At 48.1% G+C, this 16,322-nt stretch overlaps 9 protein-coding genes across 9 annotated transcripts; 7 read left to right on the forward strand and 2 right to left on the reverse strand.

The window, feature by feature from the left end:
• The first annotated feature begins 570 nt into the window (after positions 1-570).
• On the forward strand, positions 571-3,509 carry K444DRAFT_620463 (uncharacterized protein). Its single transcript, XM_024881713.1, has 7 exons — positions 571-815; positions 875-1,043; positions 1,110-1,664; positions 1,731-1,926; positions 1,993-2,066; positions 2,123-2,333; positions 2,404-3,509. Exons 1-7 carry the CDS (start codon positions 685-687, stop codon positions 3,279-3,281), a joined length of 2,214 nt encoding a protein of 737 aa, XP_024728256.1. The 5' UTR covers positions 571-684; the 3' UTR covers positions 3,282-3,509.
• A 927-nt stretch (positions 3,510-4,436) lies between these two features.
• Positions 4,437-5,246, reverse strand: K444DRAFT_636661 (uncharacterized protein; the record flags this gene model as incomplete). Its single annotated transcript, XM_024884026.1, has 2 exons — positions 4,437-4,573; positions 4,634-5,246. 2 exons carry the CDS (start codon positions 5,244-5,246, stop codon positions 4,437-4,439), a joined length of 750 nt encoding a protein of 249 aa, XP_024728257.1.
• A 483-nt stretch (positions 5,247-5,729) lies between these two features.
• Positions 5,730-7,016, forward strand: K444DRAFT_707608 (uncharacterized protein; the record flags this gene model as incomplete). The annotated part of the gene is made up of 2 exons (XM_024888167.1): positions 5,730-6,834; positions 6,901-7,016. 2 exons carry the CDS (start codon positions 5,730-5,732, stop codon positions 7,014-7,016), a joined length of 1,221 nt encoding a protein of 406 aa, XP_024728258.1.
• Positions 7,017-7,381: 365 nt separating this feature from the next.
• On the forward strand, positions 7,382-7,835 carry K444DRAFT_636663 (uncharacterized protein; the record flags this gene model as incomplete). Its single annotated transcript, XM_024884027.1, has 2 exons — positions 7,382-7,469; positions 7,555-7,835. 2 exons carry the CDS (start codon positions 7,382-7,384, stop codon positions 7,833-7,835), a joined length of 369 nt encoding a protein of 122 aa, XP_024728259.1.
• Positions 7,836-8,140: 305 nt separating this feature from the next.
• K444DRAFT_620466 (uncharacterized protein) lies at positions 8,141-8,570 on the forward strand (the record flags this gene model as incomplete). Its single annotated transcript, XM_024881714.1, has 1 exon — positions 8,141-8,570. A coding segment is annotated over exon 1 (391 nt), but the record flags the coding sequence as incomplete, so codon positions are not given.
• A 368-nt stretch (positions 8,571-8,938) lies between these two features.
• K444DRAFT_487072 (uncharacterized protein) lies at positions 8,939-9,166 on the forward strand (the record flags this gene model as incomplete). The annotated part of the gene is made up of 1 exon (XM_024873137.1): positions 8,939-9,166. A coding segment is annotated over one exon (228 nt), but the record flags the coding sequence as incomplete, so codon positions are not given.
• Positions 9,097-10,360, reverse strand: K444DRAFT_620467 (uncharacterized protein). Its single transcript, XM_024881715.1, has one exon. It carries the CDS (start codon positions 10,331-10,333, stop codon positions 9,443-9,445), a length of 891 nt encoding a protein of 296 aa, XP_024728262.1. The 5' UTR covers positions 10,334-10,360; the 3' UTR covers positions 9,097-9,442.
• Positions 10,361-10,513: 153 nt separating this feature from the next.
• Positions 10,514-13,161, forward strand: K444DRAFT_620468 (NGP1NT-domain-containing protein). Its single transcript, XM_024881716.1, has 4 exons — positions 10,514-10,775; positions 10,826-10,911; positions 11,071-11,602; positions 11,926-13,161. The coding sequence occupies exons 1-4, from the start codon at positions 10,542-10,544 to the stop codon at positions 12,937-12,939; spliced, it is 1,866 nt and encodes a 621-aa protein (XP_024728263.1). The 5' UTR covers positions 10,514-10,541; the 3' UTR covers positions 12,940-13,161.
• A 1,135-nt stretch (positions 13,162-14,296) lies between these two features.
• On the forward strand, positions 14,297-16,079 carry K444DRAFT_647536 (putative sterol-4-alpha-carboxylate 3-dehydrogenase, decarboxylating; the record flags this gene model as incomplete). Its single annotated transcript, XM_024885354.1, has 3 exons — positions 14,297-14,476; positions 14,513-15,366; positions 15,890-16,079. The coding sequence occupies 3 exons, from the start codon at positions 14,297-14,299 to the stop codon at positions 16,077-16,079; spliced, it is 1,224 nt and encodes a 407-aa protein (XP_024728264.1).
• Positions 16,080-16,322: the final 243 nt, after the last annotated feature.

Below are 16,322 nucleotides of genomic sequence, written 5' to 3' on the forward strand. Positions count from 1 at the left end.
GAGGTTAAATGGTTTAGTATAAGGCTCTCTGGTTTAGGGGTTTAGTATATATAACTTAGGGGGTTCAGGGCTATATATACGGGCTACTTACTACTATAGAATAGTAGTTAATTCATTACGTTTTACTTGGTTTACATTGCAAGCACGTGACCCTAGCTTTACTTAGCTAGTTCAATACCTATTAGCTCATTATTTAATGTTTGGTGGGCGGTCGCAGCGGCTATGCGTTATTATCGGCCTCGTGGTTTTCTTAAGTGTCCCTAAGCGAACTAGCCCGGTCTTAAATTTATATAGTGAGAGTCCTTTCCCATCTAATACTTTAAGAAAACAATTAATTAAGAATCCAACCTAGTACAGAAGTCCTGTCCTACACCGCGATTTAATAGGAGGAGAAGCGTAGCACAGCATACAGCAGCAATCAACCCCACCCATATGCCACAGTCAAAGGCCAGAGAAGTCCATTTGCATTTAAGCTATCCCTCATTCAACTAGCGTACATGCATTGCCCAACACGTCATAATCATATCAGGCTCCAGTTCGTCGTTTGGGCTTCACTACATATATACCTGAGGACCTACCCTTGAGACTGATGGCCCCAGGAAGAGCGTAAAGTTCTCCATCTTTTGATAAACTAGAATTAGAGTCGTCGCATTCTGCAGAAATCCTTGCACGTAAGACCTCTCAATGCCTCCAAACACCCCACACGGCTTTCTCGCAGCACACGCCGTGCGTTGCGCCCATCTGGATGACGGGGTTCGCGCCGCACCTAATACCAAACGGCTTATAGTTTGCTGTGATGGGACATGGAACAACACGTGCGCAACATTGTTAAACTCCGTGCCATCGCTAAAGATCTAATATGAATTACTCAAAGTAATGACAAGGCGGATCCCGCCAGTAACGTGAGCCGCTTGTCAGGCGCTTTCTCTCGAAGCTGCTGCTCTGGCATGCCTCAGGTCATTTACTACCACCCGGGAGCTGGAACCGAGACGTCAAAATTTGCCCAGCTCCTGGGTGGGGCGTTTGGGTATGGAGTTCCACAGGTAAGTGAGAGCTAGTCTTTGTCAAGACATACGCTTGGTGTCGAATTCATCCGTTTCGTTTCCCAGGACATTGCCGAGACTTACCGCTTCATCTGCGACAACTACCGCCCCTACGACGAGCTTTTCCTCATTGGCTTCTCACGTGGCGCCTTCACAGCTCGCTCCATTGCCGGCATGGTGTGTTCTCTTGGCTTCCTCAACCGCGCTGGTATCGAGCAATTGCCTCACATATTTGGCGACTACTCGCACTGGTCGTCCTGGACGAGCGAGTCCCATTTTAATCACCAGCTCCATCTGAGAGCCTTCACCCTTGAGAACATGGAAAAGAACGAAGAGATCGATGTACTCTGGAAGAACATAAAGGCCAAACAGAAGGTGAAAGAGGGTCATTCTCAGGAATCTGGCGTCCCCGGGCCTTCAAGCACCAGGAGTTCCTTGGAGCAGAATGATGCTCGCGCTGAATTCGAGCCCACTTACACTCCTAGGAGTAAGAGTCAGTTGAAGGTAGAGCTCCAGAAGGACAAAGAGACTTTGTTTCAAAACATTGTGAAGGCAAACAGAACGAGTGGCACCGATGAGGCGGCTCAAGTGGCGAAGGTATACCGGGACATGTTGGCGAAGGTCGGTAACTCTAGGCTATGCCGCCCACCCAGATCGCTCCCTTTCATAGGACTGATCAGTTGGCAGCACCAATTGGTAATGACATCGAAGCGTCGATCCGAGAGTCCCGAACCAAAACCTGGAGACTCGGCAAAGTCGAGGATGAATTCCCAGCATTCTGTAGCCGAGAATGTCGACCAGCCCGGCGCCGCCGGCGGTCCAAAGAAAGGAAATGGCAACGAATTGGAAGAATTTCCGATGGAGGGAAGGGTTCGGGCAATCGGTGAGTTCATTCGGGAATCTGCGGGTATCTCGGACTAACATGTACCGTTAACACTTTTCCTGTCAGGCGTTTGGGATACAGTGGGAAGCCTCGGTATACCGAAAACTGCTCTAAGTCGCAGTACCCGTCGAGCACGCGAGGCAAGTTGGTGGGAACATCTCCCGAGGAACACCCTAGTCTAATAATCCAGTACTAGATGCAGTTGGAAAGCTTGTACGTCCACCCCAGGGTGGATTACGCCTTCCACGCAGTCGCGCTTGACGAATGGCGCACCGCCTTTCGCCCGACTATGTGGGGGAAGAGGAACAACGGCCACACGAATCTGCGTCAGGTCTGGTTCCCCGGAAATCATGGCAATGTTGGCGGGGGGTGGGAGGACCAGCAAATTGCTACAATCGCCCTTGCATGTACGGTGTACCCCATGGCCCCTGTTTCAGAGCTTCCAAAACCAACAGGAGCTAACGGGAGAAACACTAGGGATGGCGGACCAACTGACACCGCTCGGAGTCGAGTTCAGCAGGCAGGAAATGGAGCGCATCTTCTCGTCCGTCAATCCCGGCGTCCAGGTTCGGGAATGGGGCATGGGACGTATTTACAACCCACACGGCGTTACCACCTACTTTGATCGGGTCTTCAATCTGATGGCAAAGCCTTGTCGCAAACTCAAGGGAATAAAAAAGGACAAGAATCCGCGGGAACCGGGCAGGTACTATGACGAAGACAATGCTCACCTTCGCACTCGTCTTCCGGAGACGAACGAGCTCGTCCATCCTTCAGTTCGAATCCGTTACCTCTACGGCGGTCCCGGCCTCGATGGTAAGGGCGTTTGGAGTTGTGGAGCTTTGATCGGGGAAGGCTGCTACAGTCTCCAGTCCGACCCGAATTCGATCCATCCCCGTCAAGGTCGGCAGCTGAACCAGAGCAAGAGTGAATATCAGTGTGTTGTCGGCGTGGCTATTCCATACTACGGAAAGCCGCCCGAGCCCAACAAGAGACCCAGTGATAAGGACAAGGACCGGAGGTTGGTCCGCGTTGAGCAGCCGAACTGGTTCAAGTCGTTCGAAAACGCGATTAACAACCTTCTTCCTCCACCAGAACGTCGTTGGTTCTGGTCACCTGAGTTTGATGGCGGGGAGATATTAGAGGAGGAGCATTTGGGTATATGGGAGCAAAAGTTTATTCACATCAACGACAAGCTCAAGGAGCGGGCGGTCGTTGATGGGGTCGGAACCGGGGCGGGAAGCGGGGATGGCGCTTCCCGGTATACATTGAGAGGGGGTTCTGGGCTGCCCGAGGGTTGCTCAGAGTACAGACTCCTCGATGTCAACAGATGGGAAAATTGGACTCCAGCGTGATATTGATTGAGGAAGATATAGTTTGTCATTATTATATTATACTTTCCAATCTTCAAGTACTTCCTATTTTTGCTCCAGCGCGGTCCCTCAGCAGCGGGGCCGCAACGTTTCGGGGCCGGCAGGCGTGGCTGGGTGGGCACGGACGCGCCAAACCGCGAAGCACACAACCCGCGTGCGAAACACCATTTAAAATGCGATTTTTTTTTAGCAAGGTCCACCAAAACGCGTTTCGCAAGAAATACGATTTTACTACCTATTAATTATACTATAATCTTTACTTTAAATTATTATTTCTCTTAATAATTTAATAGGGCATAAATCCCTATTACTTTAAATTATTATTTCTCTTAATAATTTAATAGGGCATAAATCCCTATTACTTTAATGGAGTTAATAATTTAATTATAAAACTCAAAATAACTAGTTTATTAATTATGAAATTCAAAAGAATAATTTATATAAATCTAATTTTTTAATATATTAAATATAATAAGGCATATAGAATTTCAAGCATTAATATGGTGGACAACTTCAAATCGCCTCCGCGTCGTTAAACACTAGTTAGATCAATCGCAACTTCTGCTTTGGAGAGCTCCCTTGGGCGCTCTTGAGCATCGCCGGCTCCAGTCATACCAGTCTACCAACGTTTCACTATAGGGTAATTTCTCCCTCACTGATCAAAATTCTCGAGTATCCTCCACGAACGCCTTCCATCTCATCAGATCGGCATCGTAGCCTCAGTTTCAACAACGATCCAGCTAGCTGCAATGGTTTCGAATTCCAGAGAGAGTATTTCAACGCCTCAACAACTCAAGCGCTCTGCTACTTCCGTATACTAGACATCATATTCAACGCGAGTTTGTGTATGATATGGTGGCACGGGGCATCGAGAAACAGAATGACGTATTCGTCAGCAATAAGGATCGATTTGAATGGCAAACACTATGTGGGAGAGATTTCGTGCAACTCAGGGATGTTCGGGTAGCACACTAGTGAATGAGCGTTCCCGAAGCTATTCCAAGCACATTGTGATGTTCGCATTTGCAAAAAAGAATTGTAAATCTATCGTATGTTTTCAATAAGTTCAACGATATACCACCCCATGTGACGGCACGGACTGGCCATTCTTGCTTCCAACCGCGCATTTTCAGGACTCTAGTCAGAATATCTTTCGGATTCCGCAACACCATTCACTGGGAGCAACTTGCCATTGATGAGCTTGATGTCGATTATGATGTCTTTCCATTGGATCAGCAACGTCAACCACTTCTTTCCAAAAGCTTCTATGATGCCTATCGCAGGTTCGCAGTCAGTATCATTTCAGCTCTTGATACACTTCTTGAGTAACTCACTGTCAGCTTCTGGAACATCATAATAATAGTCGAGGACCAAGGTCCAGAGCAAGATATCATGGACGGTGTATCTTATATCCTCAATGTTGTTGGCGTCCTTAATCTTGGTCTCTCGAAACCGACTATGAAGCTTCCATATTTCCTGCCATTCCTTAAAGTCATCGATATCCATGTCTTTCTCCTCCATGCCCAAAAGTACGAGTTCGTTCAGTCTCTCCCAGGGGTAGTCTCCACCTAGAAGACGGTTATAGTGAAAGAAGCATTCGTCGTCTGAAAGTTCCATTACTTCGGCGAGGTCGGGCCAGTCTTCGTCTATTGCTGGTGCGTCAGCATTCGGGGAGGCTGAATTAGTATCGTTCAATACTTGATTGCTCTGCTGAGGGGCAGTCTCGCTGGTAGCCTCTTCACTAGCATAATGATTTGGGAACGGAAAAGCTTCGTATTTATAGTCTCTCTTTAAGAGATGGCTAATGTCACGAGGATTTTTCGGTTCTTCTTCTAACTCTGACTCTGGAGCACCATCTTTCACGAGGAAAAAGCCCAGTCCCTGGAAAATGAATGGAAATGTCCTTTCTTTGATATTTATTTCCCTAGCGTCCGTGTTTGGTTCCATGTTCAAAGTGCGTTATGCCTTTCGATATTGTCCTATCGCGTTGATTGGGAGATGTTTTGAGGTGCAGTTGAACAAGAAGTCTGGGTGGGAGTGTGGGTTTTTTATATTAGATTCTGCTGAGGGCATAAAAGCTAGCAGCATAATGCATTATATTTTCTGTGAATGGCTTCTTTATTATGAATGATGAAACTTACTCGCTCAGTCCTTCTCTCTTCGATTGTATCAAGTGAATTCCTGGAACCGAATTCAATATTACTCTCGGAAGGGAAAGTCAAAGGACAGGACCACCTCCAGTCACCAAGTTATGGCTACGAATGAGTCACAAACGGCTGAAACTCGCTTGTTATTCACAGTCTCGGCTTTTGAGTTTACTAGAACAAGTGAAGAATCAAGATACATTCAGGCATAAGAACTCGCGTCTCCACCATCGAGATCCTACTTCGCTCAGTATCCTCGCACACTTGCTAATGTCCTCAACCAGAGATGTCCAACTGGAACAATAAATATGGAACAGGGGGCAGATCCCCCACTACCTCGAGTAACGCAGACGGTTTTACTGGTTTCAAAGACCTGGGACCACGAGATACAGCTCGACATATCCACAGGTTTGACAACATAAATCTCTCGCCAACACCAGGACCTACTGAAACAAGTCCACTGGAATCATGGATCAATGAATATGACAGTGGGAAAGCTGCGAGCGGCCGCGGTACTCCATCCGTTACATCTGCCTATTCACGATTGACTTTCGTAGCAGCCGTGGCTCCGCCGACTTCGGGAACGGCAAGTCCATCGAAATCACCTGGATATGATCTACCAGTTTCGGCAATAAACCAGACGATCTCTCCGAAGGCTTCTCAACAAGATATTGCAAGTCCATCTTCGTACAAGCAACCGAGATATAGGCCGCTGCTTTCAAGATTCAAAACACCTCCAGGACCCACTTCACCCAATCCATCAACAAATGTGGGTGCCGATCCAAGCTCAAACTCGGCGTCCTACATCTCTGATAGAGATAACCTAAAGTCTTCAAACTTCACAGGCCCTATGCGATCTGAACCTGCTCCACCTCGTACAGCTTTCACCAATGCCGTCGACCCAGGGCCAACTAACTCGGATGCGTTCCCTGGCTATTCAACTAGAGTATTCAAAAATCTAACATTAAGGCCAATTCCACAACTCAAATTCCCGAGCCAACCTCCCTCGCTCCCAGTCAACTCTTGGGACTCAGCATCGTTGACGCGGTACTGGACCCAAGACCTAGTCCGGACCGCCATCTTGCGAATCATGGGTGAGCTCAACCTCGATTTCTACGAAGACAACTACAGATTCTTTGACTTCGACGGCAGTCCACAGGTAGTTGAGAAGTTATGGCAAGAAACCATGCTAGTTTATACACAGTTTATCAACTCGTACGTATACGGTTTGGATATATTGACACTTATCGCGATGCATGAGAGCGCCTTGAATGGCGGTCCGCTGGCAAACATCAATGCCGTGTTGGCGGACATGATTTGCTTCTTCGCGGCTGGAAAAATTGGTATGGAGAAGAGAGCTGAGGATATGGCGCAGGCTCTTATATCTGGAGGTAAATTCCCAGCTTGGTTGGAGGGAAGTGTCTGAGAAGCTAATGCTTGAACTACAGGTGAAATAGTTTGTTTTGTCAGCCGTAGGTGTGCTGAGAATGGATTGGAGTATCCTGGTGGGATTGGGAGAACCGAGGATAGAGTCATGCAGGCTTGCATTCAGGGGACTTTCCGGAGTGGTTGATGAATGCATGGAGGCACCGACTGAAAGTGATGCGTGGGTTTACTTAAATGCGAGGATCATTGATGATGCATGCGGGGCTTTGTAGTTTTAAATTAAATTAATACTCTTTACTAGAAGACATCCACGAAATCAACATAATGGAAGCCAAGTGACCATGTGATTCAAAATGTATCAGCAAACCGACAGTTCTGAAATTAAAAGCGGACGCGATTCATCTATGCTCCTTATAAATCATACAACTTTGTAGAACTCTTTCCATCTCATTTTCCTTGAACAGATCTCTTCTGTGAAGACAACTCAGGAAACAAAATACAAAGGCAGAGACGCAATAATACCACTGCAAGCAGTCACTCGTCTCCTCTAGAATGGAAAAACCAGATCACAAAACTACCAGACAAGTGATCTTCGAAGAGAAAGAGTTCCTTCAAGTAGCATTCATCGTCGGCGTCGCACGTAAGCGTAACCATTTTCCTTCCCCATCCTCCCACCCAAGAAATTCTCCCTTCACTCACAAACCGCTGACTCGTCTTACTTCAAGATGGAAGAGGGATGCTCAAAGAGCCTATCATAACGCGTTGGAAGACTTTTCTTAAATATTACGTGCCCGAAATATATAAAATCGACCGCTTCACATCGAGCCAATATAAGCTGGTTTTCGACCTCATCAAAGATATTGCGGAATTCGCCAAGAAGTATAAAGAGGCTGCGCCAGAGCATATTTTAGAGGCGGAGAAGGCAGCTCCGAAGGAGAGATGGAAGGCGCCGACGGGTCTTGAGAAGTGGATCGACAAGACTTGGGATTTTGAGATTAGGTGGTGATGAGGGAGAGGCGTGAGGGGAACGACTTTGGGGATGGGGAGGCGCCGTTGAGCTGTAGCCTGGGTTGAGAAGAAAAGTTCTTTCGTAAGAAATGCTTAGCCATAGAAATGGAAATTGTGCGAGCCAGCTAAAGACAATGTGTGACAATTCATGCACACCCTTTCGACCCCTTCCGCTCATATTTTCGGGCAGTGAGGTTCGTTGCCCTCGTCTTCGGCTTCAAGTTTCGTTAAGGCATAAAGCAACGCACTCGCATGTAGTCTGCTGCGAGGAATCTAGTTTCTCTACATCTAGGTACCATTCGCTCAGGCGTCAATACCGAGAATTATCCCGTGTGCTGTACAATGCGTGCTCGGGCTCTCCCACCAAACCTCTTGTTCACACCGCTGAATCTGAGCTCCTTTGCACATCACGCGGATACATCGCACTCTTCGATTCCATCCAGGCTGATTTTCCCAATGGCGATATCAATTAATGGCCACAATCTCTTCCTTTCGGCCATCGGGCCGGATCGCATCCCAGGAACACCACTTGTGATTCTAGTGTCTGACATTGGAGGCTCATCATCGCCATGGCCGTTGGTAATCTGGCACCTCTCACCCTTCGTTCGAATTTACATCCACGATCGTGCTGGTTTTGGAAAGTCTGAAGTCAACCCTCTGGCCAACAATCGCAGACCGAAAACTTATGCTGAGAAGGCAGCAGAGGATCTGGATAAACTGCTTCAGAAGGTAGGTGTTGAAGATCCATTCATTCTAGTACCAATGTTTTGGGGGGGGACTTGTTGCCAGAGAATTCTTGGAGCAGAGGAAAGAAGTCGTCGTTGGCATGGTGTTGATCGAATGCGTCCAGGAAAGGATGAATAAGAACAATCCAATTGATGCTCCGAATACGATGGCGTTCTTAAAGAGGACTCAACTTCTTTGAAATCGTCAGATTGCACAAGAGGCAGAGATTGGCCCTGGCAGAATGGCAAGGTTGTGAGACTTTGATCCTGACAGCAAGCAATGCTAAATCATGGCGCAGGCACAAATACTTGAAATGGCAGAAAATGGCACATAAATGGCTATTGAACGCTTCGCATGGCGCTCACGGAACGGAAACTTGGCAAGAAGAATCAGTTTGAGAAACAAATTCTCGCCAACACACCCGCCAGGTTCATCAAAGGCAACGCGGCTCGAGAGTATCAACAGGTATATAACGCTAGTATGGCAGTAGGTAACGGCACAGAGGGGCGGCGGGCGATAGTTTTGAAGGTGCTTGAAAGAATGCCAGAAAAGGAAAACATGTTACAGCGTGAACTGAAATTGCCATCGGTCTCTCGCTTCGTGCAATGAGAGAAACTTGGTCACTTGGTCTTTTTGGAGGAGCCAAAAGCAATCGCTGCGGAGGCGCAATGGGTTTTGGAGACTTCCATGCAATAGAAACGACAAAGGCGGAGTGTTTGGGCACAGGGGTCGAAGAAAGCAATGGCAATATTCCAGCTGGGTCGAATTAAGAACCCGGAGACATTCTTGAAGATCCAGGACCTAGTCCTCCGTAAACATTCATACATTGGAGAAGGCATCTATCCTTGGTTCGTCTTAATATACACATCAGGTCCAAATCTAGTCCATCTTTCCACCGGTCAACTCCTCCGCAATCTTCTTCATTCTCTGCCCTGTAATTTGAGCAGGGCCAGAATGGAAGCTCACTGCTTTCTTCTCCGTCTTGTTGATCGACGCCAACATGTCCTGAATACTGAGTGGGGCCGCTCTGTCCCATATGTTGTCAGATTCGCCTTCACGTGGTTCCTTGAATATCTCCTCGATCTTCGCGTCTAATTGCTCTTCGGTCGTGATGAATGATCGAGCCTGCATATACAGTGTGTGTAAAGCGTTCTTCCGTTGTTCCTCCCTGGCAGCTTCCTTGGCTTGAACCCGAGCAGATTTCTCCGCTACCCGAGTTTCACGATTCGGATCTGGAATAGGACCTGACTGGAGAATTCGATTGGCTTCTTTGATCGTGGGGTCTGTCAACCGTTCATCCTCTCGCTGAGGTGCACGAAGTCGTCTGTTCCGGTCCTCTTGCTTAATTTTGCTTCGAACAGCAACCGCCCCATCATGATCCTTCTTCCTCTTGTATAATTCAACCAGACCTTCCCGCAGATTCGTCCTCCTCGAAGCAGCCATTCGCCGTTTCCATGCTACATATTCGTTCGTAGGTTCGCGTTGCTCCTTTGGCTCCTTCGTGAGGGCATCCAAGTACTTTTTGGATGTCTTTCGGAGAGCTCGTGCGGGGAAAAGATTTCGAGGAGGGGGAAGTGTTCCTTTGATATCGAGTTTCTGGCGGGCTTGAGGTTGAGGTGTAGTTGGAACTTCGATAAACTTTGGGCTCACGGGGCTAATTGCTGTAAGGGGGCTGCTCGTGGCGAATGATCTGTGAGCAATTGAGGTGATTGAGCATTGACATCGTGCCAATGAATTCAGGGACTTGGCTGATAGAGATGGCCCACGCATCGTTGCGGTTCGCACACAGAATTGGCGTGGTGCAGTTTGTTGAAGTTCAATGTCCCGAGGACGAACTTCAATTTTTAGCGTGAAGCTAAGGAGGTCAAGCCACAGAATTTAGCCTTAGCGTGTTTAGCCACATTCAGCCACACGAGAAGAAAATGTTGAAAAAACATTTCCCCACCAAGTTGCAATTTCAACCTTCACCAACGCAGCCATGGGTACCGGAAAGAAGGAAAAGAATCGCAAGATTCGGGAGGGGAAGGTCGGAGATGGTATGGCCAATGTCAAAGTCAAGGGGGAGAACTTCTACAGAAGCGCCAAAAAGGTCAAGGCTTTGAACGTCCTGACAAAAGGCACTGCGCAGCACAATGCCAGGGGGATCGAGACCAAAGCTGCAGCTTTCCAGTCCAAACAAGTTCCTCAAGCACGCGTTGAACCGAACAGAAAAGCCAGTATATCCGGGTGCGTTGCGTCGAGAAAAGAGCTAACTTCAAGCAGTGGTTTTCGAACAGCCGAGTAATTTCCCAAGATGCCCTCACGAACTTCAGAGAAGCCATAGCTGAGCGAGCTTCAGACCCATACAGGTAGGCTCTTTCCTATTTGAATTTGCTATTCTTCGTTTGAGAGCTCAATACCAGTGACTTTTTTGGGGGCCGCCGTGCCAATTTGTCTCGGGAGCTGGGCCTCAGCTCCTTAGCCCTCTTTCACAAATCTCGAAAACTGCATACTAATTCAATTGTTAGTGTACTTCTGAAGAGCAACAAATTACCAATGACTTTGATTCGAGATGGGCAAGGGAAGAATGGAATAAAGGAACACCAGGCCAAGATGACTGTGGAGGCCACACCGTTCGCAGACACTTTTGGACCCAAGGCACAAAGAAAACGAGTAAAGATTGGAGTCAGCTCGTTGGAAGATATGGCAGACCACAGTGTCAAGAGCCACGATACATATCTCGACCGCCTGGAACAAGCAAAATTACTGAGCGGAAACTCTGGAGCTGAAGCTGAAGCGATTGGAGAGGCGGGAATACCCGATGATGGACATATCACCAGTGCTAGAGAGGCAATCTTCAATAAGGGACAAAGCAAGCGAATATGGAACGAGCTATACAAGGTCATCGACTCCTCGGATGTTGTTATTCACGTCCTGGATGCCCGAGATCCCCTCGGAACACGATGTCGAAGTGTCGAAAAATACATTCGAGAGGAAGCACCACACAAGCACTTAATTTTCGTACTGAATAAGTGCGATTTGGTGCCTACAGGTGTTGCTGTAGGTACCCCTTTTCTCCGAATTCTGTTCCCCAGTTCCATCGTTAAGTCAAGGCTCCTTCTGCATTTGCGTGCTCTTCACAATGGAAGGCCGTCTGTTACAACTTTGGTAGATTAAATCCATTCTCGCCGCTCTTGACTTCCGGGTCTCGAGTAGATAGCTCACCGTCTTGGGGAGTCTGTCGTAAAGAGTTTGGCAGTGTTTCGTTTGAGTTGAAATCCACTTCTGCCCTTATGTTGGTGGCTTGTGGTGGTTTTCTTAGTAATGATTCATACATAACTATATTTCAAGCTTTTATGTTTGCAAATACTAACAATTCTCAGGCCTCGTGGGTCAGATATCTCTCAAAAGACTATCCAACACTTGCATTTCACGCGTCTATCACAAACTCATTCGGCAAAGGTTCTCTTATCCAACTGCTACGACAATTCTCCTCCCTCCACTCCGACCGCAAACAAATTTCTGTTGGGTTCATCGGCTACCCCAACACAGGAAAATCCTCTATCATAAATACACTCCGGAAAAAGAAGGTCTGCACCGTCGCGCCAATACCAGGAGAAACCAAGATTTGGCAATACATTACGCTCATGAAGCGAATTTACCTTATCGACTGTCCAGGAGTCGTTCCTCCCAGCAACACAGACACACCACAAGATATCTTATTACGAGGTGTTGTCCGAGTCGAAAATGTTGAGAACCCAGAACAATATATCCCAGCCGTGCTCAACAAAACCAAGCCACAGCACATTGAGAGAACATATCAAATTAAAGGTTACAACGATCACATAGAATTCTTGGAGAAGCTGGCGAGAAAAGGAGGAAGACTTCTTCATGGCGGGGAACCAGATGTTGATGGTGTGGCTAAGATGGTTTTAAATGATTTCTTGAGAGGCAAGATTCCGTGGTTCACGCCTCCGCCAATTATTGAGGGTGCTGAGGAGAAGGGCGTCAAGGGTCGGCAGGGTAGATTAGGAGAGATGGGAAAGAAGAGGAAGCGAGATGATGAATCGGTAGCGGATACTTCAGTCGCGGATCGTGCATCAACAACACAAGGTGAAGTCGAAGCAGCAAATGATGATGAAGAATTTGCAGGCTTCGATAGCGATGGTGGTGTTGAGTTGGACGATATTACCGGTGACGTTGATGATGCTTTCGGCCTTGACTCGGACGAAGAGGGCAGTGAAGTTGGCTCGGATGATGGAGAGGAGGAAGGTGGTGCGGAAGATGAGGCAGATGATGCGGCTGAAGAACAGCTGCAAGATGAGCTTGAGGACGATGTGGAGATCTCGAAGCAAGAAGACGGGAGACTGACCAAGAAGAAACGTCAAAAGACTTAGAGCATAACAAAAAGACCACATTTGCCCATTTCTTCCGTCTATCTACTGCTTGTGCCAGCTATATCTGCCAAACCTGCTCCGAGTTTTACTATAAGAACCTCCCGCCAAGTGGTCAGTGTGAAAAGGGCTGGTGTGCGAGCATGACTAAGCACCGCTTTCCTCACTTGGTGCACTGCCCCTTCGGGTTTAGTTACAAGCTATCAATTCCGACCTCGCCTAAACCTCACTTCACTTCCTTCACTACACTCTACTTTCTTTCAGCCTTCCACAATAAACAGTGTTCTCGCAGCCCCCTTGCACTGTGCTTGCCAATTTTCATTTTCATTTTCTTATTCTTTCTAATCGCTCCTAGTTGTCCCATGCCGATTGCAAACATTTTTTAACCTCGTATTTCCCCCACAACTCCTCTCGAGTCCCGATGGTGTCCCCTGAAAGGCTGAACATTCATTCACATATGAACCTCTCATTATTATGGCGCTTGAATATTCTCAATGTCAGATCTTCATGAAGACGGCCCGGATTGTGACATTGCAAGCTCAAAACACAATAAAAGTAAAACCGTCTCTTCTGACAAAGAGCAACAAAGGCAAGAACTGCCACTGTGCCTGTTCCCCAATGGAAACCCCGCCCCCCCATCACTTCCCACTAAATTTGAGATGCAGCTCAGGTCTATACTTCAAGTTTCCTAGAATCACAATGCTGCTTTGCGAAGGCTACTCGCTTTCCTCCATTTCGTTGACGTTGAGCGGGCTATGCTACAAAATCTGAGTCCAGTCCTTAGTAGCCTTGCCTAAACTATTTAAATATGGTACGCAATTTCGTTAGCCGCTGCTAAATGTTTCCACTGTGAAAATTTTTCAAGATCACCTGCTGTTTGGCTCTCTCCCATTCAGGGGTTGTTTATGAGCTCTATCGAGCTCCTTCCGAATCCGCGGAAGGCACGAGGCACGAAGGATCGTTCAGAAGACAATTCGAGACTTTAAAAAGTAGGATCATTCTCCTCGATAACAATTTCATTGCCCCGACTTTCCCACAGAATGGTTGAGGAGGTGAATTGTGTTCACATTCACTCTGCACATTCACTTGTCCAAAACCTCCGGCACCGGACTTCTTAAAGCTCCCTTTCTCGTCATCGGCGTGTCTCGCTTGTTACTCAACCACTTCAATATCAAAAGACCATTTTCGGATCAGTCCTCTTCATCCCTCGACAACTTCGATCTACACACTAAACCTGTTACTTCAACAATAATTACATAATTCAAATCACCAACAGCCAGTCAAACGAGCCAATCCTATGGCATCCTCGTCAGTATGTTCTGACGAGGCGCACGCGAGGGAAGGTGCCGGCTCCCCGGGTATGTCCAGCGTCACCAGCCTCGAAACACACGACTCTACGGGTCCTCATCTCGGTACTGTCCTCGTTGTAGGTGGCTGTGGCTTCCTCGGACACCATGTCGTCAAGTTCTTGCTCGATGAACCAAGCTGCACCTCTGTCGCTGTTATGTCGCGTCGTCCCACTACAAAGCACTTCCCAGGCGTTACATACCACATCGGCGACATCACCAACATCGAGCAAGTCCGTCTCGTCTTGGAGCAAGTCAAACCTCACGTCATCATCAATACTGCGTCCCCTCACGCATACATCGATCACTCTCTTGTCCCCCAGACCTTCCGTGTCAACATCGAAGGCAATCAAAATCTTCTCGAAGTAGCTGCCGAGGTTGGAACCGTCAAGGCATATGTGTACACCTCCTCTGGACCTATCATCGCCGGAACTGGTGGAGCATATGACCACGCTGACGAAAACTACCCAACCTTGGCCGTGCCCGTCATTCGCAAAGGAGACCCTTACCACGTTGCCAAGGCTATTGGTGACAAGTTGGTTCTGGAGGCAAACGGCAAGAATGGTATCCGTACCTGCACCGTCCGACCAACAGCACTCTACGGTGAGGGTGACTTCCAGAATGTGGTTCCCACCATGCAAGCTTTGGAGGATGGCAACCACAAGATCTGGATGGGCTACAACGACATCTTCATGGATGTTGTCTATGTAGGCCACGTCGCCAGACTCGAGCTCCTTGCTGCGAAAGCTCTTCTTGCTGGTATCACCGATCCAACTGCCCCCAAGGTTGACGGAGAAGCCTTCAACATTACCGATGACCAGCCCGCCTACCCTCTCAACTTCTTCCGCAAGTATTGGGCAATCGCTGGTGATAAGACTCCTCTCTCTAGCGTTTGGTTGATCCCTCCCCCAGTCGTCATGTTCCTTGCCAACAGTGCTGAGTTCATTACTTGGGCTATGAGCTGGGGAAAGAAGAGACCTAAGCTGTTGATCAAGGAGCGTATGGAGTTCATTCTCTATACTCGTACCTATTCGATCAAGAAGGCTCGTGAGCGCTTGGGATTCAAGCCGTGGGAGAAGCAACCGTATGCCAACCAAGACGAAGCAACCAAGGGTTCGGTTGAGTGGTTCTTGTTGCCGGAAAACCATGGACCTGTTCGTATTGGTGGCGAGTATCCATCCTGGTGAGCATGACTTCACTGTTACTATGAAGTTGTCAATTATTAACTTTCGTAGGCCCGAGACCCCCTTCCGCTTGATCTCTGATACTGGCACATCGACCATTCCTAAGATCCCCCACGATCACCACTGCATCAAGAATGCCCAAGTCATGGCTATGACTCACAACACCTTCTTCCGCGCCCTCAACGCAATCTACCAACAGGCACCTCATATCACCCCGGGAACACAACAAGCAGCCGATTTCCTCAAGTATTGCTGTATCGCCTATGATTTCATCCACCACCACCAACTCGGCGAGGAGTTGACCTACTTCCCTGAAATCGAGAAGGCCACGGGTATTCCGGGTCTGATGGAGGCCAACATGGTCCAGCATCACACCATGGAAGCTGGTCTCGAGGAGTTCCGCAAATATTCCGAGAGCACCAGAAAGGAGGACTTCAGCAGTGAGGAGCTTCGTCGTATCATCGATGGTTTCGCGACTGTCTTCGAGCAACACAACCATGACGAAATCCAGACGATCTTGAATCTGCACGATAAGATTGACTCGAAGACTCTCAAGACCATTGCTACCAAGTTCTTTAAGGAGTCTGAGAAGCAGAGTGATATCTTCAAGTAAGCCCCCTTTGTAATCTCTCTCCGAATTCGTACTCATTTGTGAAGGATCTCACCCTTCGTCATGGGCTGCCAAGACATGAGCTTCCTCTTGGACGGTGAGAAGCACCGCTTCCCTGATGTCCCGGCCGTCGTTCCGTACATCGTTGATTTCGTCCTTTCCGGCCGCCACAAGGAGGTCTGGCAGTTCAGTCCGAGCACGCAATACGGCAAGCCTCGCCCTCTTCCAGCTCCAGCCGGTGACAAG

This window comes from Hyaloscypha bicolor (genome assembly GCF_002865645.1).
Source record: "Hyaloscypha bicolor E unplaced genomic scaffold K444scaffold_182, whole genome shotgun sequence".
NCBI lineage: Eukaryota > Fungi > Ascomycota > Leotiomycetes > Helotiales > Hyaloscyphaceae > Hyaloscypha > Hyaloscypha bicolor.